Raw genomic sequence first — 27,280 nt, 5'->3', positions numbered from 1 at the left:
CAGACAATTATAGCCTTTATTAAAGCACCATAAAAAGCTGCATGTTACTGGTGATTTAACAGTGAAATTGGACCAGGTAAAAGTGAGTTACTAAGACTGTCCTAGATAAAAATCACCATTAGGAAAATATCGAATAATTCTGTTAGTGATTTTGTTTGAAGAAATGCTTAAGGGTGAATGGTGTTATATGATCTCAAAAATGAGAAAACCATACATGTGAGAGTGGTATTTGTGAGGCAATAATTCACAGTTAATAATGTTGAGAAGTTCCCACGGTTGTGCTGGGAGAGTCAGAGGGGTCCGTTTGGACAGAAGTAGAGCTTCCAGAAACATCTGTCTTGTCTCTGCTCAGCTCTTACCCCATTAGCCTCTACACCACGTCCAATTTACATTTGCCTCTAACTGTGAACCAATAGCATAAAACAGCACAGAAATTGCATTGTTACTTGAGCCACAAAATAAGTCTACCTGTTAGAGAATAAAATCTTAAAAGCAATAATAATTACTAAAGAGGTTCTTTATGCTACTGGTGATTTCAAAGCCATGAATTTCATGTTTTAATCTGTACCTCCTCCCAGTTTCTTTCTTTGTCTCAAGAAAGTGACCTAGGGCTTTCAGTTGTGCTTCCATTTGAAAATGTTCCCATGTTTATCTTGCAGTTCAGTCAGTCACATTAACTCCATAGGTGACACATAGGAGGTGAGATAGGATCTGGGAGCCAGTATGTATTTTCTTCCTTTGTCATTTTCCTTTACACTGACATTTCGAATTAGCTTTCAAAAAATAGCTAAAGGAAGCTGCTGGTTGATTATTTACTCTGGTCAGTGTAGTATCCACCTTGGTTGCTCTAGTAGGTAGAATGGCCTTGGTAAATATAACTTAGATATATGAAAGCTAGTGTTTATTTCATATGGGATAGATTACCTGACAATTCGTTTTCTATCTTGGGGAACTCACAGTAAGGATATCGTAGAATAGAATGCATGGATGGCTACTTAACTGAAGTTAAACTTAATTTATGTATTTGCAATATCTACTTCTGTAAAGGAATATTTCTCTTTAGAAGTTTACTGATATCTTAGGCAAAAAGTGCTTCCCGTTGCCTCTCCTTATTTTGTATATGATTATTTCACTGAATTAGGTATAATTTTTATTTAGTAAAATGTTATTGTAATAAATTTGTGGGATATAAACATAAACCCAAACACATTTGCTGCTTGTAAATCTTTAAGTTATTAAGAATATTATGGGGGCGCCTGGGTGGCTCAGTCGGTTAAGCAGCTGACTTCGGCTCAGGTCATGATCTTGCACTCCGTGAGTTTGAGCCCCACGTCGGGCTCTGTGCTGACCGCTCAGAGCCTGGAGCCTGTTTCAGATTCTGTGTCTCCCTCTCTCTCTGACCCTCCCCCATTCATGCTCTGTCTCTCTCTGTCTCAAAAATAAATAAACGTTAAAAAAAAAACAAAACAATATGTTTTACTACAGTTATAATATGGTTCCGAGAAGTTTCAATTCATTCTTAACCTGAATCTTACTAATAAGGATTTATGGAGCCACATGGCTCTTCAGAGTCTGTAGGATCTGAGGGTTTAACTGTTCTGTAGCCCTGTGATTTTCAGACAGTTAATAAAGTCCTTTGTGCATTTTTCTTCATACATAAAATGAAGATAATAATAGATACTTACCATCATAGGGATGTTAGAAGCATTAAATGAGGTGATATTTGTCAAATGCTTAAATGAGAGCCTGAAACATAATAAGTGTTCAGTAGATGTTAGCTGCCATATAATTAGTATCAATTTTTGGTCTTATGTAGAGATTAAAACATTCTGTACATACACCTGATGGACTGATAAAGCAAGTAAGTTTTTTTTTCATAATAATACTTTGTGGTTTTTTAATATAGTTGACACACAATATTATATTAGTTTCAGGTGTACAACAAAGTGATTTGATAAGTTTATACCCTATGCTATGCTCACCATAAGTATAGCTACCATTTGTCACCATACAATGCTATTACAATATCACTGACTATATTTCTTATGCTGTGCCTTTTATTCCTGTGACTTACTCATGCCATGAGTGGAAGCCTATATCTCCCACCCACCTTCACACACTTTGCCCATTCTCCCACCACCTTCCTTCTATTAACTGTCAATTTATTTTCTGTATTTGTAGGTCAGATTCTGGGTTTTTGCTTATTTACTCATTTGTTGTTGTTAGATTCCACATATGAATATAATTATATGGCATTTGCCTTCCTCTGACTTATTTCACTTACCATAATACTCTAAGTCTGTCCATGTTGTTGCAGTGGGAAGAGCTCATCCTTTTTATGGCCAAGTAATATTCCTGTGTGTGTGTGTGTGTGTGTGTGTGTGTGTGTGTGTGTGTACACACACGTATATAGCCACATTGCCACATATTCCTAACCTGTCTATTGATGGACACTTACGTTCCTTCCATGTCTTGGCTATTGTAAATAATGCTGCCATAAACATAGGGTGCATGTATCTTTTCAAATTAGTGTCTTTGTTTTCTTTGGGTAAATACCCATTAGTGGAATTTTTGATTCATGTGGTATTCCTATTTTTAATTTTTTGAGGAACCTTCATACTGTTTTAGACAGTGGCTGTAACAATTTACACTCCCATCAACAGTGTATGAGGGTTTCTTTTTCTCCATATCCTTGCCAGTGCTTGTTATTTCTTGTCTTTTTAATTTGAGCCATTCTAATGGGTATGAGGCGATAGCTTGTTGTGGTTTTGATTTGCATTTCCCCGATTTTAGTCATGTTGAGCACTTTTTCGGTGTGTTGGGAAAATGTCTGTTCAGGTCCTGAATTTTCTTAATTGGATTGTTTGTGTTCTTTTGGTGTTGAGTTGTAGAAGTTCTTTATACATTTTGGATACTAACCCTTTATTGGATAAATCATTTGCAAATATCTTTTCCCATTCAGTAGGTCTCCTTTTATATTGCTGATGGTTTCCTTTGCTGTACAAAAGCTTTTTATTTGGTAGTCCCAGTAGTTTACTTTTGCTTTTGTTTCCCTTGCCTTAGGAGACACATCTAGAAAAATATTGCTATGGCTGATGTCAGAGAAGTTACTGCCTGTGCTTTCTTCTAGGATTTTTATGATTTCAGGTCTCACATTTAGGTCTTAAATCCATTTTGAGTTTATTTTTTTGTATGGTGTTAAGAAATGGTCTAGTTTCTTTTGTATGTTTGCATGTCCAGTTTTTCCCAGATCTGTTTATTGAAGAAACTATCTTTTTCCCATTTTATATGTTTGCTTCCTTTGTCATAGATTAATTGACCATATAATCAGGAATTTATTTCTGGTGTCCCTATTCTGTTCCATTGATCTGTGTGTCTGTTTTTGTGTCAGTACTATACCGTTTTGATTACTGCAGCTTTGTATAGTATATCTTGAAACCTGGGAGTATGATACCTCCAGCCTTTTTTTTTTTCCCCTCAAGATTACTTTGGCTATTTGGGGTCTTTTGAGGTTCTATACAAATTTTAGTATTATTTGTTCCAGTTCTGCGAAGAATGCTTGGTATTTTGGTATTTTGTTAGGAATTGCATTGAATCTGTAGATTGATTGGGGTAATATGGACATTTTAACAATATGAATTATTATGATCCATGAGCATGGAATATCTTTACATTTGTTTGTGTTATCTTCAATTATTTTCATCAGCGGTTATAATTTTCAGAGTACAGGTCTTTCACTTCTTTTGTTAAATTTATTTCTAGGTATTTTCTTCTTTCTGGTGCAACTGTAAAATGGTCTTGTTTTCTTAATTTCTTTTTCTGCTACTTCATTATTAGTGGGTAGAAACACTATTGATTTCTAGGCATTAATTTAATATCCTGTAACTTTACTGAATTCATTTATTACTTCTGGTAGTATTTGGGTGGGGTCTTTAGGATCTCCTGTATATAGTATCATGTCTTGATCCCCGTTTAACCTCTTAACAAATATGGATGCCTCTTCTTTCTTTTTCTTGTCTGATTGCTGTGGCTTGGACTTCCAGTACCATGTTGAATAAAAGTGGGGAGCATGGACATCCTTGTCTTGTTTGTAATCTTAGAGGAAAAACTCACAGTTTTTCACATTGAGTGTGATGTTAGCTGTAGGGTGTGTGTGTGTGGGTGTGTGTGTGTGTGTACACATACATACTCTGACCCTACTTTGTTGAGACTTTATCATTAATGGATGTTGGGTTTTGTCAAATGCTTTGCAACTATTGAGATGATCATATGATTCTTGTCCTTCATTTTATTGATGGTGGTGTATATCTTGTTGGTTGATGAGTTAATATTGAACCATCCTTGCATTTCTGTAATAAATTCCCCTTGATCCTGGTGAATCTTTATAATGTATTGTTGTTGTATGTGGTTTGCTAATGTTTTATTGGGGATTTTTGCATCTGTGTTCAGGAATGTTGGCCTGTAGTTTTTGGTTTTTTTGTGTGATGTCTTTGTCTGATTTTTGTGTCAGGGTAATGCTGGCTTTGTAGAATATATTTGGACATTTTTCTTCTATTTTTTGAAATAGTTTGAGGAGAATAGGTATTAAATGTTTTCTGAATGTGAGTCTGTCTAGTCCAGAACTTTAATTTTTTGGTAGTTTTTTACTAGTGATTCAATTTCTTATAATCAGTTTCTTTAGATTTTCTATTCCTGTTTAGTTTTAGAAGATTGTGTATTTCTAGAAATTTATCCATTTCATCTATCCATTTCTTCTAGATTGTCTTATTCGTTGGCATATAATTTTTCATAGTATTCTCTTATAATCCTTTGTGTTTCTCTAGTTTTAGCTGTTACTCCTCTCTTGTTTCTGATTGTATGTATTTGGGTCTTTTCTCTTTTTTTTATGAGTGTGGCTAAGGATGTATCTTAATTTTGTTTATTTTTTCAAAGAACCAGTTCTTGGTTTCACTGACTTTTTTTCCTACTGTGGTTTTTAGTCTCTATGTCATTTATTTCTGCTCTGCTCTTTATTGTTTCCTTTTTTCCTACTCACCTTGGGCTTTGCTTGTTCTTCTTCTAGTTCCTTTAGGTGAAGGTTAGGTTATTTATTTGAGCTTTCTTCTTTCTCGAGGTAGCTCCTTATCACTATGTATTTTCCTCTTAGAACTACTTTCACTGTGTTCCAAACATTTTGGATCATTGTGTTTTCATTTTCATTTGTCTCCATGTATTTTTTTTTTAATTTCTTCTTTGATTTCCTTTGGCCCATTAGTTGTTAGGATCATATTGTTTAGCCTCCATATGTTTGTGTTGTTTCCATTTTTTCCTTGTGATTTACTTCTAGTTTCATACCATTGTGATTGGAAAAGATACATGGTCTCAGTCTTCTTAAATTTATTGAGGTTTGTTTTGTGGCCTAATATGTGCTCTATTCTGGAGAGGTTCCAAGTGCACTTAAAAAGAATGTGTATTCTGTTGTTTTTAGATGGAATGCTCTGTATGTATCTCTTATGTTTATCTGGTCCCATGTGTCGTTCAAAGGCACTGTTTCCTTTGTTGATTTTCTGCCTGGATGATCTACCCATTGATGTAACTGGTGTGTTAAAGTCCTTCAATATTATTGAATTACCATCAATTTTTCCCTTTGTGTCCATTAATATTTGCTTTAGGTGCTCCAGTGTTAGGTGTATAGATGTTTATAATTGGTATATCCTCATGTTGGATTGACCCCTTTATCATTATATAATGCCCTTCTCTGTCTCTTGTTACATTCTTTGTTTTAAAGTCTACTTTGTTTGATATAAGTATTGCTATGCTGGCTTTTTTTTTCCCCACTTATGTTTGCATGGTAGATGTTTTCCCATCTCTTCCCTTTCAGTCTGTATGTGTCTTTACTTTTTTTTTTTATGTTTATTTATTTTGAGAGAGAATGAGTGGGGGAGAAGCAGACAGAGAGGGAGAGAGAGTCCCAAGCAGGCTCTGCACTGTCAGCACAGACTCTCACATGGATCTTGATCCTACAAACCAGAAGATCATGACCTGAGCCTAAATCAAGAGTCGGATGCTTAAATGACTGAGCTACCCAGGCACCTCCCCCATATGTATCTTTAGATCTGAGGTGAATCGCTTGTAAGCAGCACACAGATGGGCCTCTTTTCTTTATACATTCTGTCATCCTATGTCTTTTGATTGGAACATTTAGGCCATTTACATTTAAAGTAATTGTTGATAGATATTGCCATTTTATTACTTGTTTTCTGGCTGTTTTTGTATCTCTTCTCTATTCCTTCTTGCTCTCCTTCTTTGTGATTGATAAGTTTCAATAGTCTTATGTTTGACTTTCTTTCTCTTTGTTTACTGTGTCGATTACAGATCTTAGGTTTGTGGTTATCATGAGACTCATATATAACATCCTAAGTAGCAGTCTACATTAATTTAATGGTCATTTAAGTTCAAACACATTCTTTAAAAAAAAAAACAACAGAAAAATAAACAAACACCTTTTCTTTTCCTTTCTTTACTCCCCCCGCCATGTATTATATGTATGTGATCATATTTTACATCTTTTTATTCATAATTTTCTTATGTTTACTTATGGCAATTTCTTTTCTACTTAAGGAGGCCCCTTTAATACTTCTTGTAAGACTCTTTTATCTTCTGTTTGGGAAACTCTTTATTTTTTCTTTAAATTTAAATGATATACTTGCCAGATAGAGTATTCTTGGTTGTATGATTTTTTCCTTTCAGCACGTTGAATATGTCATGCCACTCCCTTCTGGCCTGCAAAGTTCCTGCTGAAAAATCAGCTGATAGCCTTATAGGTTTTCCCTTGGAGGTTTCTCTCTATGCAGATAACTTTTATTCAGCTGAAATTCAAGATCTGTTTTTTCATGTTCACATATTTGCAAGAGACTAATTCTCTTAATGCAGGGGATGTTTATTGAATTTATGTCATGGAATATAGTAGGCATTTTGGAGAATACAAGATCATTTCACTCAAGAAACTTTTATTTAAAATGCTTATTATAAGGGGCACCTGGATGGCTCAGTAGGTTATGTGTCGGACTCCTGATCTCAGCTCAGGTATTGAGCTCAGGGCCTTCATTTAGTTCAAGCCCCACATTGGGCTCCAAACTGGACGTGAAACCTACCTAAAAAAAAAAATAAAAAAAAATAAAAAAAATAAAATGCTTAATATGAGTAGGAGAGGGTGACCTATGAGTAAGTGCTAAACTATATCTAGAGGTGGTTCAGAAAATTGGCTTATGTGAGCTCAGTGAATCTTACATTTTGTAACAAATTGCACAAGCGCATGTGTTTTGTTCTTGAACAGGTTTCTGCATGTTTGTGCTGAGCTTGGTGAAGAAACATTATCGTCTGCAGTTTTATATGGTCTGTATTAACTATTATTCTGTAGTCACTGTGTATAATAAAAACACTCACCTTTAATTTTTTTTTTCTGTAGTGAGTAGATCTAATCTGCTAGTTGGTGTTTTGCCTAATGTGGGGGCATTTCAGTTTTGGTTGACTATTAAATACAAAAGGTTTAAGTTGTAAAGTTTTTGAAGGTTTAAAAATTTTAACTGTTTTCAAAGTTTCCCAAACTCTTTCTTTGAATATTTTCAAAGGCTATAAAATGAAAATCAAATATTTGAAGCATGTTCATAGTCTCCTGAACAGTTAGTAAGGAAAACACATACCATGTTTTTCTAGAGAAAGTATCTATGTTTATTTGTTGTTAGCCTGAGCATAAAGAGAACAGAACATATATTTTCTTGGTAGTTGTGGTTAGTCACACAGTTGATTGCATAATTCTTTTTGCCCTAAGGTTTTTTTTTTGCACTGTATCATTGAAGTATGTTCAGTGTTTAATGAAATTTATCACTGTGCATTATGAACTTATTTTCTTAAAAGCTGGCTAATTATAAGATTATAAAATGCAAAATATAGTATTTAAATCTGTGAATTTATGTGTTAGGCTTATTTTGGATTTGTATATATTTCCTATTCTTTATGCTTTGCTTTTCTCCATTAAGACATTCTATTGAGCATCTTCACTGGGAAACTAGAATTTCTTACATTTCTAATTTCTGGGGATCTTGAGAGGAGATTAAAATTCTCCATAAGAATCTAGAAATCATCAAGACAAGTTAGAAATAATAGAATGTGCTATGAAAATATAAATGGTGCCTACTGAAAAAAATTAAATATACATTTTGAAGAAACCAGATAAAGAAATAAGATAAAAAGAATTGGATCTTTTATACAGATAAAAAACAAAACAAAACAACTAATATATTATTTGCCAAAATGGGAAATAAGTTATGAATAAATCAAAATATTAAGAATTATGAACATTTTATAAATTCTAATCAAAATTGTAAGACAAACATATAGAAACATTAGTTTTTTTCATTCATATTGTCCTCATACTGATGATGCTAAAAATTACTAAAGTGACATCTCTCAGGCTAGATGGACTTGATGAGACACACAAGTCTTTGAAAATCTGAAATCAAATACTGTCATTGAATAGTGCTGTGAAGACCAGTTTTCGAGAATGAAGAGCTGGCACTTAAGGGTAATTGGTCCCTGCTGGTTTGAGTTATTTGAAGTCAGAAATAACTCCTAATGGGAAAAAGCTACCATAGTGAATTCTGAAAGAAAAATCATTTTCAGCATTTTTAATAACTGCAGAATGCCAAGGAAAATGTTTCTCTCTCAATTCTGAAACAACCACCATAACTTTCTCATTATCATTTTTAACTAATGACTCAAGATTATTGTATATTTTGTATATGTTTTTAAATTTAGTAGTGTATCAATACTGTTAGCTTTCTATTTGTGTATGAATTAAGATTACTTTGTTAAATGTCTTCATGGTTTTAAGGTTCCAGTAGGCACCAAAATGAATATAATTTACTAACAGCATTTATTCTGTATGACCCTACCTTTTAAAATTTGACTGAAAGTCATGCTAGAAACTTGTGTTTCAAAATTGCTGTTGCTCCAGGGCTGCACTGATGAGTTGTGTTCACTAATTGTTTTGTTCTTGGGCTATTAACAGTTCGCATGGACTCATGTCACTTTACTGATAACAGTTACCCAGTCACATCTTGTCATCCAAAATCTGTTTGAAGGCATGATATGGTAAGGGGACAGTGTTATGCTGCTTTGTATTTATATCCTAGCCTTTTTAAAGCTCTTTCACATTGGACAGTGTCTTTCAGATTTCTACTAAAATGTACTCTCTGTTGTTGCTCTATTTCATTAAAATGTCTTCCTGAGTTTTGCTTACCATTTGACATCTGAAGACAAATGCTTTGTTAACAACTTGAAAACCCTTCTTATTCGGGTTCCAAATAAAATGCAGGAAGTCTTCCTAAAAGCTCCCACAAATTAACATTTTCGGGTGTTACTGCACCTTAGTGTGCCTTTTTACAAAGCACACATAGACTTTAAAAAGAGTATATTATTTTTGTGGAATGCAAAAAGTACATGAACGTTTGCTTGTCAGCAAACAGAATGCTGGCAATGTATTTTCTCTGGGTGAAAGTTGGGTAGGGTTTACTCTGCCTTTACACAGGAGTAGGTGTCCAGATTTCAGATGGAGTTACTTGCTACATAGCAGTGCCTTGCAGATTCAGAAAGCATTTTTGTTTAAAATTATGAAAGTTATTAGTTAAAAATCAGAGTGGAGAAAAACTTACGCTTTAAGAAATCTGACCATATTTTCCCTGCATTCTTTTAAGTCCATTAATTAAAATCTTTTACAGTTGATAGGTTTTGTCAAGATAAAACCCTTCACAGCTCTGTGTTTTAATTTGTTTATACTGAGGTGTGTGTATAAAGATTGTCTTCTGTATGCAGACTTTTAATTGATGGGGAGCAGTTACTGAAATTAGTAGGTTCCGTACAATTAGTAGGGTTTCATGTAACTATAGGCTAAGATAGAATTGAAATTGATAATTATTCCTGAAAAAGAATTTTTATTAAGAGCTTGGTATAAATTTATGAAGATTATACTGTGTCTAAACAGATGACTTATTTCCATTTTGAAAGACCGCTTTTTAAATTCTTTGTTCTATTTATAACTTGTTCCTCATAAAAGTAAAATTTAAAAGTCTATAGCTATAGAAATGGATTGCTTAATATTAAAATTAAATTGATTATTTAATATTTTCCTTAGCAATATTCTCCTGGTATGTTAGTTTATTTATAGATTTTGCTCTGCTGAATTGCTTAATGGGAAAATTTACTTGATACTTATTGTTTCTACTAATGTTTTGGCAAGTGTTATGTTCTGGATGAGGCTGCAATATAATCCAAAGGGCTATTGCATTGGTTCAATATGAGTCATAAACCTATATAAATGTTTGCCACTTAATCATATGGACTTTTTTCTGATTTTTTTTAAGGTTCCTTGTTCCAATATCAAGTGTTATTTGCAATGACATAACTGCTTACCTTTTTGGATTTTTTTTTGGGAGGACTCCATTAATTAAGGTAATGGAACAACATCACAAGCAAGCCATTACCATAACCTTAAAGATTAGCCACTGGAGAAGATCTCCAACAATTTGGTGCTGTTGCACATTTTTATTTCTGAGGTGCTTTGATTTTCCTTAGCTGTGTTTAACAGCCATAGTGTAGAGGCAGTGAGCCATGTTTCCCAGTGATTCCATGTGGATTCTTAGATAACCTGTTAGCTCCTCAGTAAGGACCTGACTCCATCATTTGTCCTCTGTCTTGTGAAGAAGGCTCATTTCATCTTTCTGCTGGTTTCTTTCTGTTAGCTATAGTGCAATTCTTCTTCATTCCCCAGCAACCCTACAAACAAGCCTTTCCTAGACTCTGCTCTCCCCTGTCACTGTCTTCTCTATCACCTCCTTTACCAAATTTTTTTTAAAAGTGTACACTTCATCACCTTCCCATAGTCCTGTCCACTTGTAAGACTTTTACACCCAAGCTTATTTTGAAAAAATTTGAGGCCCTACAATAAAATACTGATAATGCATGTAATAAGGAAAGGTTAAGATAAGGGAAAGGAAAATACATGTGAAAAGACCATGTTGTTTTGCCTTAGATTTGGTTCTACTTACATTCAGTGGAGGCAAAGAAAGAAATGAATTAATGAATTATACAGTGCTCATTTTGGGGAAGAAAGAAACAAACTGATTCCTCATGGAAAAATAGACCTTTTACTAGAACTGATTACCTTTAAACAAACTTTTCATGTTGGGGCTTTAGATAGGGTTCTCCCCATTCATGTATTGTCCAAAGTCTTTAATAATATCCCCACGAATATTTTGGTTGGCTATTTTGATGTTACTGTATGAAGGCAGTTTGGAGGGACTGGGACAATTGTGCAGATACAAAACCTGTTTGTTAAGAATGATACAAGAGTAGCTTAAGTGTTCCCAGAGGAACACATGGATGTGCCTGTCCTTTAAAAGTCTTCCATAAGTTCTTCCCCATGTAAGAGTCCAGCAGCATACAGCATCAGGCTGAGCTATAGGGAGGGATACAGCAAGCAAGGTATATATATATATTTTTAAAAGTTTCTAAAGCTGCTGTAGCATCAGGGCAAGTGATTAAATATTCACTTCTGTACCAGATAAGTTTTTGGCTTAGAAAGCCTTCAGAGAGGCTGTTATGGTTGTAGAGGAGTCTTACTGTTTGATTTTGGACACAGATTTCTAGTGAATTTACCAGGCTGGATTAGTTGTATGATATACCCATATGTGATTAAGCAAGTTAACCCCTAAATCAGTTTTATATAGGTCAATTTAATTTGAGAAGTCATCTTTAAAATAATCAACAGGCACTTTTGAATTTGAGTCAACTACTTCATGACAGTAATACTGAATCATCCTAGGAAATTGTCTCTGTGGCAGAATTGTTATCAGATTTGTCAAGAAACCATTTCTGTCAACACTTTGGCTTTGGGTTTTATGAACATCATTAGGACAAAAGGTCTATAAAGAGATCATGTAGATTAGCCTGTCACCTGTTTCTGTCTGCAGAAACTTCTGTCTGATATTTATTTGGCTTCTGTCCCCACCCATCCACTGAAAGAGTCATCACAGAGGCCATCAGTGATCTCCCCATACATCAGTCCTTATCATATAGGGCACCTCAGGCAGTTAGAGCTGTGCACTCCCAAATCTTTTCCTCCTGCCCCTGCATCACTGATTTCCAAACTTTCCTCCAGATTTCTCTGCCTGAATGCCCCATTGACTGAGAAACAATAGCCGGAATCTGAAACAGTATCTATTATTAGAAGCACAACATGTTCCTTTCTTCATGGAGACAGACATAGATTGTGACCCAAGGGAGAAGGATATGTGAATACTTGTGGAGCAAATACTGTATCTGGAGTGTTTTGCCATTTCAGGAAGAGGTCTGTTGAATGCATGGCATTTTTGAGAATATATGAAAATCTCATGTGCTGCAATGTCTGTGTTTTGTTATACTCATTCTTCTATTTTTTGTCAGTAGTAGGTCAATACAGACCATATGTACTTGGAATGACTATATCTCACCCTTATTGCAAGAACCACCCTATTGTGGGGGTTTATATAAGCATAAAAGTCATGGGACGATGATTTCAATATAGAGTTCATAGTTCTTTGGGAGAGAAAAAAATAAATTGAGGTTATTTATACAGAAACATATATTCACAGTTTGAGGGTCTAAAATGTGTTAGATATTACTAGAGAAATTTGTACAAATAAATCGGGATCATGGAATGAAAGAAAAAGGTTTCCAAAGCCATTCCATCAAGAAAAAAGTACGGAGAGATGTATAAGGTATTGTGGGAATTCACTGAAAACAATTTGCCATATGTATTTGTGTGTTTTGTGAGTGTAGTAACTTTTTAATTTTATTTGGCCTTTTTTAGTTGTCTCCTAAAAAGACTTGGGAAGGATTCATTGGCGGTTTCTTTTCCACAGTCGTGTTTGGATTCATTGTGAGTTTTACTGAGATGTTTATTTTATTTATATTTTGAAAATGGTGGCAAATTTATCAATCTATTTTGAACCTAAAAAAATTGAACCACAAAATGCTAATAATGTATTTATTGAAACCCATTAAACAGAGCCAATTCTGTACTCCAGTAGTTCTCATCATGGCCTCATATCAGAATTACCTGGGGAGAGGGGTGCCTGAGTGACTCCATTGGTTAAGTGTTCAACTCTTGATTTCAGCTCAGGTCATGATCTAAGGGTTTTGAGATCAAGCCCTACAATAGGCTCCCTGTTGGGTGTAGAGCCTGCTTAAGATTCTCTCTCTCTCTCCCTCTACCCACACCCTCCCTCTTAAGTAAATAAGTAGGGGCGCCTGGGTGACTCAGTCAGTTAAGCGTCCAATTTAGCTCAGGTCATAATCTTGTAGTTCATGAGTTTGAGCCTTGTGTTGGGCTCTTTGGTGACAGCTCAGAGCCTGGAGCCTGCTTCGGATTCTGTGTCTCCCTCTCTCTGCCCCTCTCCTGCTCATGCTCTGTCACTCTCTCTCAAAAATAAACAAACATTAAAAAAAAAAAAACTTTAAAAATATGTAAATACATACATACATACATCTTAAAAAAAAAAAAAAAAAAGAAAAATAGAATTGTCTGCGTTGCTTATACAAAATATATGTCCCAGCCCTATCCCGTCAGCGGACTCCCTGTTAATTCTGACGTACAGCTAGATTTGAGACCCGCTGTTGTGCTGTTGTGTTTGGCAGTTTCTAACAGCTGTTCTGCCTTATGGGGGACACAGGGACACAGGTGCTGGGACAAGTGGTGGCTTTGAGAAAAGCAGAGAATATAAACGATGTTGAAGAACTCTGTCTCCTTAATGCATGCTGGCTAATTGATTTAGTGGGGGTGTTTACTGCTATAAACCCAACTTGCAGGAAAAGTTTGATAAAAATAATTGACATTTACTTTTAGCCATGCATAATAGATATTAACATTTTAATAATTAGTGTACAATTATGGAATTTATGTTTGTATTAAAAGAGGTCTCATGAGAATTAATAAAGATACAGTAAAATGGCTGGATAGAAGTATGCAAAAAAAATAACTGGTTGGAAGTTTAATTTTTAAAGAGTCTAGTCCCTGATAGTTCTAGAATATATTCTGTAGCCAGATGTGGAATAACTGGTAACAACATGGAGCTTTGAGAGGGAGCAAAATACAAATAAGTGGAAATGTGCCAGGTTCCTGGATGGGAATACTACCATAATTGCCCTGTTTAATTCGTAAGTTTAGTTGATTCTCAAGAAAGTGGCAATAGAATTGAGTAAAATTATTCTGATGTTTATGTGGGAGAATACTGATGAGATAATAATTGATAAATAGAACAATGAAAAGAGATCCAGGCTTGTCCAATGTTTTTACATCACAAAGCAGGTATAATTAGAATATTAAGTTAAATAATACTATAAGAATGTGGTATTAGTATCATTAAAGACTTATTTAGAAATACTACAAGAATAGCCATATCATTAGAAGAAAATAAAGAGCTACTCTATAAGAATATAATGCATGACAAAGTAACAAGGAAGGAAATTACATATATTTTTTAATAAATGATTTTGAGTAAACTGGTTGGAATGGTTGGATTAAATCCATTCCTAGTGTCATATTTGTACATTTGTTAACCATTCTTCAGCAATATAATGGGGCAAATGGCTGCAGAATAAGAGGGTAACTGTTGTCTGGCAATTTAAATTTATAATGAAATATTTTATGTATCTTCTCCCATGGCTGAGGATAGCTAGTTTTAAAAATTGTAGTGATATGGCTATAAGAATACTTCAGTAATAGTTTCCTGGGTTGGTTAAAAACAATGGTGTTTTTCACTTATTAGTAATTTTGAATAACCAGTTGTTTATTGTTGAAATTAATGTAACCATAATTTATGCAGTAAACTTCAGTCCTGTACTCTCTCATCCCTTTATAATTGTTAGCTTCTGCTAACATTCATTATGTGTACTTTAAAAAAGTAAAACCTTGCTGTAATACAGCAGTTTTCTTTTTCTCTCTTTCCCCTTCCTTCTTTTTGTTGTCATACAAAGATTGTAAGATCACTGATTTCCAAAACCTTTTTCTTTTCTTTCTTTCTTCCTTTCATTCTCTCTGTCTCTCTCCCTCTCTCTCCCCTTCCTCCCTCCTTCCCTTCCTTTCCCTCCCTTCCTTCCTTCCTTCCTTCCTTCCTTCCTTCCTTCCTTCCTTCCTTCCTTCCTTCACGGAAAGAGGCAGAGGGAAAGAGAGAATCTTAAGCAAGGCTCCATGCTCAGCACAGAGCCCAATGCTGGGCTCTGGGATCGTGACCTGAGATGAAATCAAGAGTCAGATGCTCAACTGACTGAGCCCCTCAGGCGCCCGGAAAACCTTTTTGCTTTCTAGTGGCTTTTCAGAGTCTTTTATTGGGTCATTTATGACCATCTGACTTTTAAAATACATAGCAAAATGTGAATGCAAAGAAATTTTGGCATTCTGTCTCTGGTCTTTCTGACACATTATGATAGTTAAGAAATATGATAGATGGACAGATTTTTTTCATTCAATGTTTCATGGACTCCTGCTTTGTTATTCAGGCTGCCTACATGTTATCCAAATATCAGTACTTCGTCTGCCCAGTGGAATACCGAAGTGATGTAAACTCCTTCGTTACAGAATGTGAACCCTCAGAACTTTTCCAGCTTCAGAGTTATTCACTTCCTCCCTTTCTAAAGGTGGTGTTGAGACAGGTAAGATAAACATAGTTAAGGATCCTGCATCCCAAAGTTTAAGGTTCATTTAAAAATAGGACTAAACTTTTTCCAAGAAATCAATTTGTACAGAATTTTAAATTCAATGATACAGAAGTGGTATCACTGTCTACTTAGCATCAATAATATTTTCTATTCCCTTGTGACTTCCCTTTCTCAAACGTAAAATGAATATTACTATCACAAACCAGTTGTCTCTTAGGAATTTACTTGATAGTTTGATTACTGATGGTAATTTATCTTGTATTTTTTTGAAAATATTTTTCAGTATTTCTTAGATTTCTACCAATCAAATGGTTTACAGTGAGCTTCCCTTGTAACTGGTATGAATTGACTCAATTTAAAGCGTAATTAAAATTCAGCAGCTCAAATTCCCTTCATTTTTAGGGGACCTGTACTATACAGAAAGCAGCTGCTTCTAAGAAATCAGTTTACCTTCAAAAAGCACACTGTTGGCATTTAAAAGCAATACTGACATCTCTCACTGAAGGATGTTGACAAGCTGTCTGGTAGAACCCTGCTGATCCATGCCATCAGGACTGGTGGTTGGTTGGTTGGTTAAAGTGGGGATGAAACAGTTGGGTGTGTACTGTGTACCTGTGTGTATCTGAAATATTTTTAACTAAAATCCACAATTTTGAGGAGCAGATTAACCAGTAAATTATTTCTCTCCTTGAGTGTTCAATGCACGGATTCCAAGAATTGTTTTCAGTGTCCAAGCCATCTGTTATCTGCTGTAAAACTTTTTGACACTACTGATCTTTGCTTTGGGGTAAGGCCTTCACTTTGAGAATGGGTCCAGAGATTGGTGGTCTAAAGAATCTTTCTTAAACCACAGTACTTATGCACTGTCTACAACTTTTAGTTTCAGTTTCTTTAAAATGGAGCAAGAACCAAGCATTTACAAAATAATTAGACTGTTGAATTCTTCTCAATTTTTGTTATCTCGTCTCTGAATCTTTTATAACTGTCTTGCTGATGCTCAATTTGGTGGTCTTTTTGAAAGCAGGTTTGAGACAAAGACCAAATTTCCTTTTATTTTGTCATACAAAATTAAAGTGAAATAAAATACAGAATTAAAATATATAATTACAAAGTTCTACTGGTAAGAAACAAATTCAGAAATCAACTCAACCGATTCTTAGTAAGCCTACAGCTCAAGTGTTGTAGAAGTTTCTAGATAAACTAGAGTATCCTATCAACTGCAAGAGTTGAGTGTTCCAAGTGCTGCCAGTATGCCTACGGAGGGAATGGAGAGTGCTGGCTACGTAGAGAATGGTATTGAGAGCGTGCAAAATATTTTTCTCCCACGATCCTGAAAGTTTGTGAAGTTAACAAAAATGTGGCAAATGGTTTGACTTAGTATTTATATCATGGTTCTTAGTTTAGGTGGCATGCTCAAATACAATTTTATTGCAGTTAAACCCTTTCCCCCTTTTTTTCTGTTTAGGAAACAGTGAGCTTGTATCCTTTCCAGATACACAGCATTGCTCTTTCAACATTTGCGTCATTGATTGGCCCTTTTGGAGGCTTCTTTGCCAGTGGATTCAAAAGAGCTTTCAAAATCAAGGTATGTGTTTAGAATCTTTGTTACATTATTAGAGAATTAGAGAATGTAATATAGTTGTAATTTGGTTTTCCCTTGGTCTCTCACATTTAGCCTCTGGGCAAAAACTTTTACATTCTAGTTGTTTCGGCCTCATAGAAATGCTTCCTGGCTGATTTTGGTGTATTCTATCTCATTAAATTTTGGTCAGGTCAGGTTAATACATTTTATTTTTAAGTTTTTTTTTAAGTTTATTTATTTTGCGAGAGAGAGCAAGCACGAGCAGGGGAAGGGCAGAGAGAAGAGAAGAGAATCCCAAACACACAGGCCCTGCACTGTCAGCATGGAGCCCAATGTGGGATTCAAAGTCACAAACTGCAAGATCGTGACCTGAACCAAAACCAAGAGTTGGATGCTTAGCCGGCTGAGCCACCAGACGCCCCGTGTTAATACATTTTAAAATGTCATGTCCACCTCATTTATAGAATGGCATGTGTCACTTAATGTTGGGACTTCAAGTGCTCATGCAAGAATCCAGCTATGAATTGTCTGAGGTTTAGTGTTATGCCATAGTCTCCCTTAAAGACACAAGCAGGAGAGCCTTTGCATATGACCATTCATTCTACTAGCTGTGGGCTCAGTAAACTCTTTGTGTAAATGGAGAAATCATACATGTATTAATCGTATTGCAGCTACTGAACTCTGAACTCTGCCACTATAGTGCAAAAGCCCTATGGGCAATATGTCAATGAATGGTTATGACTGGGTTTTAATAAGACTTTATTTACAAAAACAGGCAGTGGGCTAGACTTGACCTGTGGGACATAGTTTGCAGATCCCTGTTCCAGATACTTAAAGTTATCCCTATGTTTTGTTTAATTTAGGTTCTCATAAAGTGACGTATGTTTGCCCTGTTATCTCAGCTGTCCTCACATGCCTTCCCTAAGAGTGGATGTTGTGCCATTAGGAGTCAGAGTGGCTACTGAAGGTGGGGTGAACAGGGCAGGCCTCTCTGGAGGAGGTAGCATGTGAGCAGGGGTCTGACAAAAGAAGAAGGATGAGTCCTGTAAAGAAATCTAAGGAAGAGTGTTCCAGAAAGTACAAAGGAGACAAGGAGCTTAGACTGAAAGGGAGCAAGAATAGTGTGTCTATGGTAGAGAGTAAGTGATCAGAATGCATAATTGATAAGGCCAGATCCCACAGGGCACATAAGCCAGGGAAATAAAAAAAAAAAAACAAAAACTCAGTGAACACTTGCAGTGGGGAAGATACTATGTTAGGTGGAAAGCAGTATGCAGAAGTGCATAAGATGTCTCTGTTCTCAAGATGCTCACCGCCTTCTAGGGGAGATAACACACGTCCACAGGGAACCACAATAACAGCTGTGCGTGAAGACTGTCCTGTAAAGCCTGCAAACAGCAGAATGGAGTTGAGTTAATATGGCTGTTTTGTGCATTGGTTAGTAGGGAAGAGAAGGAAGGAGATGTGTTGGCAAGAAGTAACCAAAGAATTTTTCAATAATTGTTTTAGATAGAGAAATATTGCATTTAGAATGATACTTTCTTCAGCAGTCTCTAATTCAGGGTTTCTTGTTGAATGATGATACTATTTTGCATGTCTGAAATGAAGGTATAACAACTGTTTAGATGTTTTTTGGTTGCCTGAGTAAACTAGAAGGGTGATCCATCATTTCTATATCCTCAGCACTCAGACATGTGGCTATGTCTGTACAGAGCCCATTGGAGAGATGTACTAACCATTCCCTCAGTTTGGCCATTTAATGGACTAATGTGTCCCATGTGATCTATTTTGATTTTCTTTTTACCCTGAAACTTAAAAAAAAAAAAAAAAGAATATATATTATAATAGCAAAATATTTCAGAGTAAAAACTATTAAACATGAGTTAGAACCAGTTGTAAATCTGTCAACACTAGAATAGCTCCTTAAATAACTTCTGGTTAAACAGGAAAAGAGACTAGAACAGTATTAGATTAGTAATAGATGATAGCGCTTTTTATTTAGAAAAAGCTGTATTAGCTAAAAAAAGTGCTGGATTTAATTAATATTTAATTAGTGTTACTTGTATGTTGCTAGTCAATTTGGTAATCATTCCAACATCGGTGCGTATTTGAAAGATGTGATTTTAAGTTTTTAGACATGTTACAGTAAGTTTGTATTAAGTGGAAAAATCCTGTAGTATTTTCCTGAGAGCCCGTGGTCCCAAAGAGACATTTCCAGGTAGGAGTTTTATAGCAGGTGTTTTTTTTTTTTTAATGTTTATTTATTTTTGAGAGAGAGAGTGAGACAGAGCATGAGGAGGGGAGGGCCAGAGAGAGAGGGAGACACAGAATCTGAAGCAGTCTCTAGGCTCTGAGCTGTCAGCACAGAGCCTGATGTGGGGCTAGAACTCACAGACTGTGAGATCATGACCTGAGCTGAAGTCGAACGCTTAACCCACTGAGCCACCCAGGCGCCCCGATAGCAGGTGATTTTTGAAAATTTACTCATATGTTTGTTTCTGAAGGATTTTGCAAACACCATTCCTGGACATGGCGGAATAATGGACAGATTTGATTGTCAGTATTTGATGGCAACTTTTGTGCATGTGTACATCACAAGTTTTATAAGGTACTTTTCGATTTTTAAAAAATGTTTTATTAGATGATTTGAGTTCTCATTCCCATAGGCATTAGTTTGAGTTGCTTTTTCTGTCAGTGGTAATATGTAATATCAAAGGGGAATGGTGGCCCATGGAGCTGTCACATCTTACTGCCCTGAGAAGTATGGTTAAATTAAAGTTATGTTACATATATTTGAACAACTTAAACAATAGTGTATGTCATGGTCTTTAATAGGACCAAGATAAGATCTAGTTAATGTGGATAATACTGGATTGAAATATTAGAAAATTTAATTTCTCATTTTCTGTGGTATTACAATGGTGTTACATTTTCTTTTCAATTAGTGAATACTAATTAAAAAGGAGGAGGACATAATAATTCATCCAGTCCCCCAGTTATTGCTTGAGTGCCTCTGATGCATTGGGGATTATTCTAGGATGTATCACAAAGAGAACAAAACAAAGTTCCTGACCTCAGAGCTTTTATTCTTACTGGGGAGTTGGAGGGAGAAGTGAAAGATAAACAACTAAACACAGCATTTTAGGTGGTTCTAAGTGTGATGGAGAAAAGTAGAGCGGGCTGAGGATGATGGTTGTGGGGGTGGAGATGTGGGTGAGTGGGAGGGTATTGCTGTTTTATAAAGGGTGGCTTATTCTTGTTAAACCTAAGGTTTTGGATCTGCCCTAAAATGCCAGCTTGGGGTGTGAAAGCAAACCACAGCAACCACACATTAACTTTATTTTCCATGGTCTCTACTAAGTGCCTGACCACAGAACACATGTATTTCCTTCATAGAGTATCTGGAGTGAAACTCATATTTGTAGATCCTTAAATACACATTTTAAATATATACCCTGAGCAGTGTAGGAGTTTTTGTATTAATCTTTATTTTTCTTGAGCAGTCTTGTTAGGAGTTTACTACATTGATCTTTCAAAGAATCAAATTCTGGCTTTGTTAACTTCCTATTTCATTGATGTCCACTCACATCGTTCATTCCTTCATCTTTCTTTAGATTCAATTTGCTATTGCTTTTTGAACTTCATGAGATAAAGCTTATTGATTTTCAGTCTTCTTGCCTAATAGAGTCATCTAATACTGTAAATTCCCTCTTAAGTACTGCCTTATTCTCATAGTATATGCTATATTTGTATTTTCATTATCAGTTACAAAAATTTCCTGATTTCCACTAGGATATCTTCTTTGACATGTGCTTTATTTAGAAAGGTGTTGATTACTTTCCATGCAAATGGAGATTTCCTCATTCTCCTTCCTTTATTGACTTTTGCCTTAATTCCATTGTGGTCAGAAAACATACTCTTTATTTTTTCCTTCTTTTGGTGGAGGCTTGTTTTATGCCGCAGCATACCATCTATGCAGGGATGTGTTCATGTGCACATGCAACAAGTGTGCGTTCCACAGTTTGGGGACATAGGGTAGTATGTGCCAGTTAGGTGAAGTTTAGCTACATCTTCTGTACTGATTTTTGGGGTTTGTTTTTTCCATCTCATCATTCTGTGAGGAAGAGAGCTTGGTCAGAATCTCCCACTGTGATTGTAAATTTACCTATTTCTGTCCTGTCAGTTTATGCTTTATGTATTTTGATGTTGTCTTAGGTATATACACATGTAGGACTGTCCTGTGTCCCTAATGAATCGCTCCTAAGGTCATTATATAACATCCATCTTTATATACTACTTGCTTAAAGCCTATTTTGTTGGATCCTAGAAGAGCTGCATCAGCCTTCATTTGGTTAGTGTTTATATAGGGTTTCTTTGTCTAGGGTTTTATTTTTAGCGTTCCTTTATCCCTATATTTAAAGTGTGTTTCTCTTCTAACAAACATATAGCTTGATTTGTTTTCTTATAACCAAGATGACAGCCTTTGTCTTTTTAATTGGAATATTTAATCCATTTATATGATTTATTTACTGATATCTTTGAGTATTAGTATTTAATGCTCAAATCCTTAGAACTCTATTTTCAGATGGTAGCAGCTTTTAGGGCATTAACTCAAACTTTTTTTTTTAACCTGCTATTCTCTCCATAGAGAAGAGTCATGCTGAGCCATGTTGTCTACCATTTGAAAGCAAATATTTAGACTATTAGAAATACAGGGCAAGTGCCAGGATGCATCTAGCTGGGAGCACCTGCTGACATAATTTTGCATTTAGCTGAACTTGCTAGAATACCCTTCCTTTTCTCTGTGGGTCCCTACTCTGGGTTTGTTATGAAGTTGCTGAATCTTTTGAAGAGATGTAAGACAAGCTGTGCCCTGACTTGAGTGGACAGTGGCTGTGAGAGACATATGGCCACATTTTTGGCAAACGAGCCACGTGCATGAAGGTAACCCATGGGATGGCTGATCTACAACATCGTGCAGTTTTTTTAATCAAAGATTTTTGTTGTGTTATCCCTGCATAGCAGACATTTCTTTGCTGCTGGGTTTCCTATTTCCTGTAATTCCATTTGAACTGATAGTCCTTACATGGGTAACTAAATTTATGATTTACAGTATTTCTCAGAATTCGGTGCCATTCTCCATTATCATTTATGTCTTGCTTTTTCCCATTGGATTTTACTAATCTCTCTTTACAAAAAGTAAACCATACTCTCCTTTACTGATTCAAATAGACTGTAGAAATTGCAAAGAACAATACATATACATTAAATTCTGAATCAGTTCATTCTGAATTTGAGAGAATGACACTTGAGAAGATCACACAGGTATAAACAGGTTGAGTTCTAGCGTCTAAGGGGTGGGAAAGTTACAATCCCCTGACTGCAAAAGTGTCACAGCAGGGAGAGGGTAGGAGTCCTGTTTAGAACCTTTTCTGACTGAGAGTGTGAAGGGCAGGAAGAGAAGGGCTGGAGTGGGGATGCTGGAGGAGCCAACCCGAAGATTGCTGAGGTTGCTGCTTGAGGAGAGGCCCTAGGCTGCCCTTGGGATGTCCCCTGGAGAGAAGGGTGAGGGCATCACGGGCCGCCTTGGTGTTGCTTCAGTTCCAGCCAGGCTTATCTCGTCACCACAGGGACTGCTGGGGGTAGGGGTGAGGGGGGCAGGCTGTCCGCCTCCTTTTTTCAACTAGAAAAGACTCACTTTTGTTTCTTATATTGGGGCTCACCTAAGACTTTCTTTGGAACAAAGGCTGTGGCGTCTACTGCAAATCCCGGGTTGGGGCTTTTGTGCTGGGCCAGCACCTTTGTGCCCTGTCTCTTGAACATTCATAATTCCCCAGGGGCATTTCTTGAAGTTTCTTCGAAGCTAAATTTAAAAAAAAATTTTTTTAATGTTTATTTTTGATAAACAGTGAACAGAGTGTGCGTGGGGGTGGGGCAGAGAGAAGGAGACGCAGAATCTGAAGCAGGCTCCAGGCTCTGAGCTGTCAGCACAGAGCCCGATGGGACTCGAACTCATGAACCGTGAGATCATGACCTGAGCTGAGGTCTGACCCTTAACCAGTTTAGCCACCCAGGCGCCCCTGAGGCTGAAAAATGTAAAGTATATTTTCATGTCCTCTTTTGGCTTATCTTCATCCACCAGGAATTTTGATAGTTTTTGTGTCTTGTCAGCTGTTCTCACCTTGCAGTCAGGTTGCCCTTTTGAGAAGTTTTGTAGAACTTAGATTTGCATCCCCTAAACTGCCTAGTGTCATTCCTGGGTTTTGTGTTGGTGCGTTCTTCCCAAATCTAGACTGTATGCCTCTCAGTGCAGAATGTTTCTGGGTTTTTTTCCTCCCTTTGCCACTAACATTGGGCACGAAAGTGAGCTTGGTCAAGTAAAGATTGTCACTCTGTGCTTAAGTGCATGATTTATTTTCAGTTGGGGGTATATGCCTCTTTGAGCTCTCTTAAAATAGCCTGAACTTGGTCTTCTCCGCTTTGTCCTCAGGGGTCCAAATCCCAGCAAAGTGCTACAGCAGCTGTTGGTGCTTCAGCCGGAACAGCAGTTAAATATTTACAAAACCCTCAAGACTCATCTAATTGAGAAAGGAATCCTGCAGCCCACCTTGAAGTTATAGCTGGGTCCGGAATGGGAAGGACTGACAATAAGGAATTCTACAGAAAAGCACTGACAGATGAAATTTTGTAATTGTACAGAAAACTGGTTGAAAATGCAATGGATTGAAGTTTTAAAGACATGAATGTTTCTTCTCTAAAATTACTGTGAATATTTAACCAACACTTGAGCTAAGTTATGAAATGAGTAACAAATGATCAGCAAAAGATCCTGTACTTTTTTCTAAAGAGTATTTTCTGATGTAAACTTCCTTCCCCTGACTTGCCTACATTTCATAATGTAGAAGACTTTGTGTTTTAAAGAGTCAGACAGAAAAAGAATAAAAATTGAGGATGTCTTAAGATTGCATCTGGCATTGTGCCCTTTGCACAAATATTTACTTTTGTACTTGGAGTTGCTCTTAATTTTAACAAAATGTTTTATGTAAGGCACAACAGGAAGTTAGTTCTCCTGTACTTCCTCCTCTTAGTCTGAAGTTGCTTCTGAAGGGCTAAGTTGGATCCAAAAAAAAAAAAAAGAAGCTTGTCTGCTTTTCAAAGAAGTAATCATTTGCCAGGGAAAAACATTCCACTTTTCGGTAGGTTCAAAAAGAGCAGACCTCAAACTCTACTCCTGATAAAATTGTTTGGAAAAACATGACCTTGCAAAAAATTTTCAAGAAAAACAAAGGAGAATTGTGCTATGAAGAACATCATGTACGCATCCTCCACAGATGACAGGAGCTCAGGAGGCAGCATAAGACAGTGATGCGTGACACAGGCCACCTCTTGGTCGAATTCTCTGCTTTTCCTCATTTCCCTCTAAACTGATTTCCATCAGTTTTGCAGCCTCAAGCACATACGATCGATATAGAGGGTGGCAAGTAGGGGTGGAGGCTGAAGCACAGAGGGGGTGCAAGAGTAGCCCTTCCCCAGATTAGGGCCTGCCCACTTGTGTCCTGGGTGCCTCCCTGCTGGTGCCTGTGAAGCCCCCCGGACACTCACCCGGGAAGAAGAAATCTGCCTGGAGACCCAATCCCCGACGAACTCCGTGGGTACAGCCAATCTTTGTTCCATTCCTCTTTCACATCATGTCATCAAATCCGAGGACAACAGCTCGTTATTTTTTTCTTCCAAGAATGAAAATCAAGCAGAAGTGATTCTCATCTTCAGAACAGAAAGCACATGAATGCCAAACCTTTCCTTTGTTGGACTGGACACTGTAACCGGATAAGAAATGTGTTGTCATCAGTGAATGTAAATAAGCTGCTGTTGCTGTGTGCTCTCTCTATCCGTATTTATTGTATTGAACAGTTGGCATTAAACCTTCAGAAGTTGCCTAGTGCTCCTTGGCTAACTGTTCAAAGAGGAGAAATAGATATATTTTCAAGAATGTTTTGCTAATGAAAAGAGTACTATTTTTGTTTAAATCCGAAATAAATTTCAGTTATTTTATATTTCCGTTCTACTACTCTGAGATAAAAGATAACATATCTGCTTGGGATCCATGGATGTAAATCTATAACTAGCAGCTTCATCCCGTGCACCACACGATTATAGTAGATAGAATTAAACTCCGTACCAAGAGTCCTGTTTTTTGGTTTTGTGTGCGTGTGGCCAGTTCATCTGCCCCGGAGGTGCTCAGTCAGTGTCATTTCACTCTATCCTGTAAGAACCTAGCACTGGCACTGGGGATGTTATTACAGGAGGGAATTTTTCCTTTCAAAGGCTACCTACAAGTTCATGTTTAGCATCTCTCATTTGTATTTGCCTAATTAAAAGCTCCAGATGTTGATCCTAAAAGAATTTAGAGTAACAAAGTTTAAAAAATAAAATGAAAACATTTGTAACAGGGAACTTTGAAAACTTGGTGATTGCCCAATTAAGAACTGCTTGGAGGCACACAGTTCCTTCTGCATTTTTTTTTTTTTTTAAAGTGATGGGTGAGGCGCTGCGATACAGAATTATAAGAGCATTACTGAATACACGTATTATAAAATCAATATTATAAACAAAATACTATTAACAATAAAATATTAAGCTAGAAATATTTGGGGTCACAGTAATAGCTTCCCTCAAATATGGTTTTAGAGGTGGGTGAACATTATTCTATGTGTAAAAAATTAAATTCTTTAACAGAGCTCTAAAGATTGACCTTTTTAGTGTACTTTTGTAGCATGTATATTAAAATAGAATATATTTTAGCAAAAGATTGCCATAAAACCCTGACTTCGATAATTTTTATACTTGCACCATGAAGAGGGCTTAAATTCCAGTGTAGGAATGTGGTGGCAGAAAAAGACGACTAGGGACTTCCTTCACAGTAATGGCTAATTGTTCCAAATCTGCTATCTTTGGAGGTACTCTAATTGTATTAATTGCTTGACTTTTTAACCTGTGGGATGCAAATATTTCCTCAGTGCTTTTCCCGTAGTGGTGGTGCATATACATTTACTGTCTGTGAATAAAAAGACCACACCCATATCCCCCCCCCCCCCTTCCTTGGTACTTTGGTTTGAACAAAGTATCACTTTGTTCAGTGAAAAAAAAAAGTAGAAACTGGACATATACTGTATATGGGTGGGAGATAGCTTATGATTTGTGTCAATGAGTTCTCTGAACCTTTTACTGAAACTGAGATAGGAAAATAAAATTGAAACAAATCACATTTTAACTTTGTTGTGCCATTTTCTCATCAGAGAAGAATCATTCATTCAGCTGGTGTTTACAAAGTGACAGCTGATGTGTAAGCATCGTGTACTGGGTATATTCCATCACCAACAGTGACATCTTCAGGGCTGGGATATGTGGTTCTGTGATGGTAGAACGTGTGTTTGTTGAGAAATGATGTCCTCAATAGAGGACTGAATTTTTAGGATATTTTCCACAGCTTATAATTACACATTTATTTTTGTGAACCTCTGATCCGGCTTTAAGCTATATGGACGCTGAATAGCGTCAGTTTTTTTTTTTTTTTTTTTTTTTTTTTTTTTTTACGTTTATTTTTCAGGCAGAGAGAGAGCATGAATGGGGGAAGGTCAGAGAGAGAGGGAGACACAGAATCTGAAACAGGCTCCAGGCTCTGAGCTGTCAGCACAGAGCCCGATGCGGGGCTCGAACTCACGGACTGCGAGATCATGACCTGAGCCGAAGTCGGACGCCCAACCGACTGAGCCACCCAGGCGCCCCAATAGCGTCAGTTTTGATCAGCCATTGTGTTCCCGGTGTTTGGCTCCCATGCCCGCACTCTCGAGGCCCTCAAGCTTCTGAACAATGATTGAGTGTGGAGTCTTAAGACCCAAATGTGTCCATTCCTACTGATCGTTCTTGGATAGCCCCTCCTCACCTGCCCCAGTTCTCATTTTGCAT

The 27,280-nt window shown here is 36.6% G+C and overlaps 1 protein-coding gene across 1 annotated transcript in view; it reads left to right on the top strand.

The window, feature by feature from the left end:
• Positions 1–26,579, top strand: part of CDS1 (CDP-diacylglycerol synthase 1) — a 70,860-nt gene extending 44,281 nt beyond the window's left edge. The window contains exons 6-13 of the mRNA XM_019465451.2: positions 7,316–7,374; positions 9,050–9,132; positions 10,401–10,488; positions 12,887–12,955; positions 15,574–15,726; positions 17,198–17,317; positions 19,819–19,922; positions 23,805–26,579. Coding sequence (XP_019320996.1) covers positions 7,316–7,374; positions 9,050–9,132; positions 10,401–10,488; positions 12,887–12,955; positions 15,574–15,726; positions 17,198–17,317; positions 19,819–19,922; positions 23,805–23,934 — 806 coding nt within the window. The 3' untranslated portion in view covers positions 23,935–26,579. The remainder of the gene's footprint in view (positions 1–7,315; positions 7,375–9,049; positions 9,133–10,400; positions 10,489–12,886; positions 12,956–15,573; positions 15,727–17,197; positions 17,318–19,818; positions 19,923–23,804) is intronic.
• The last annotated feature ends 701 nt before the right edge of the window (positions 26,580–27,280 follow it).

Source organism: Panthera pardus, unplaced genomic scaffold (genome assembly GCF_024362965.1).
Source record: "Panthera pardus isolate Hobbes unplaced genomic scaffold, ASM2436296v1 HiC_scaffold_13, whole genome shotgun sequence".
NCBI classification, from domain to species: Eukaryota; Metazoa; Chordata; class Mammalia; order Carnivora; family Felidae; genus Panthera; species Panthera pardus.
The sequence above is the reverse complement of the archived record's forward strand: the minus strand, read 5'-3'. Positions and strand labels throughout refer to the sequence as shown.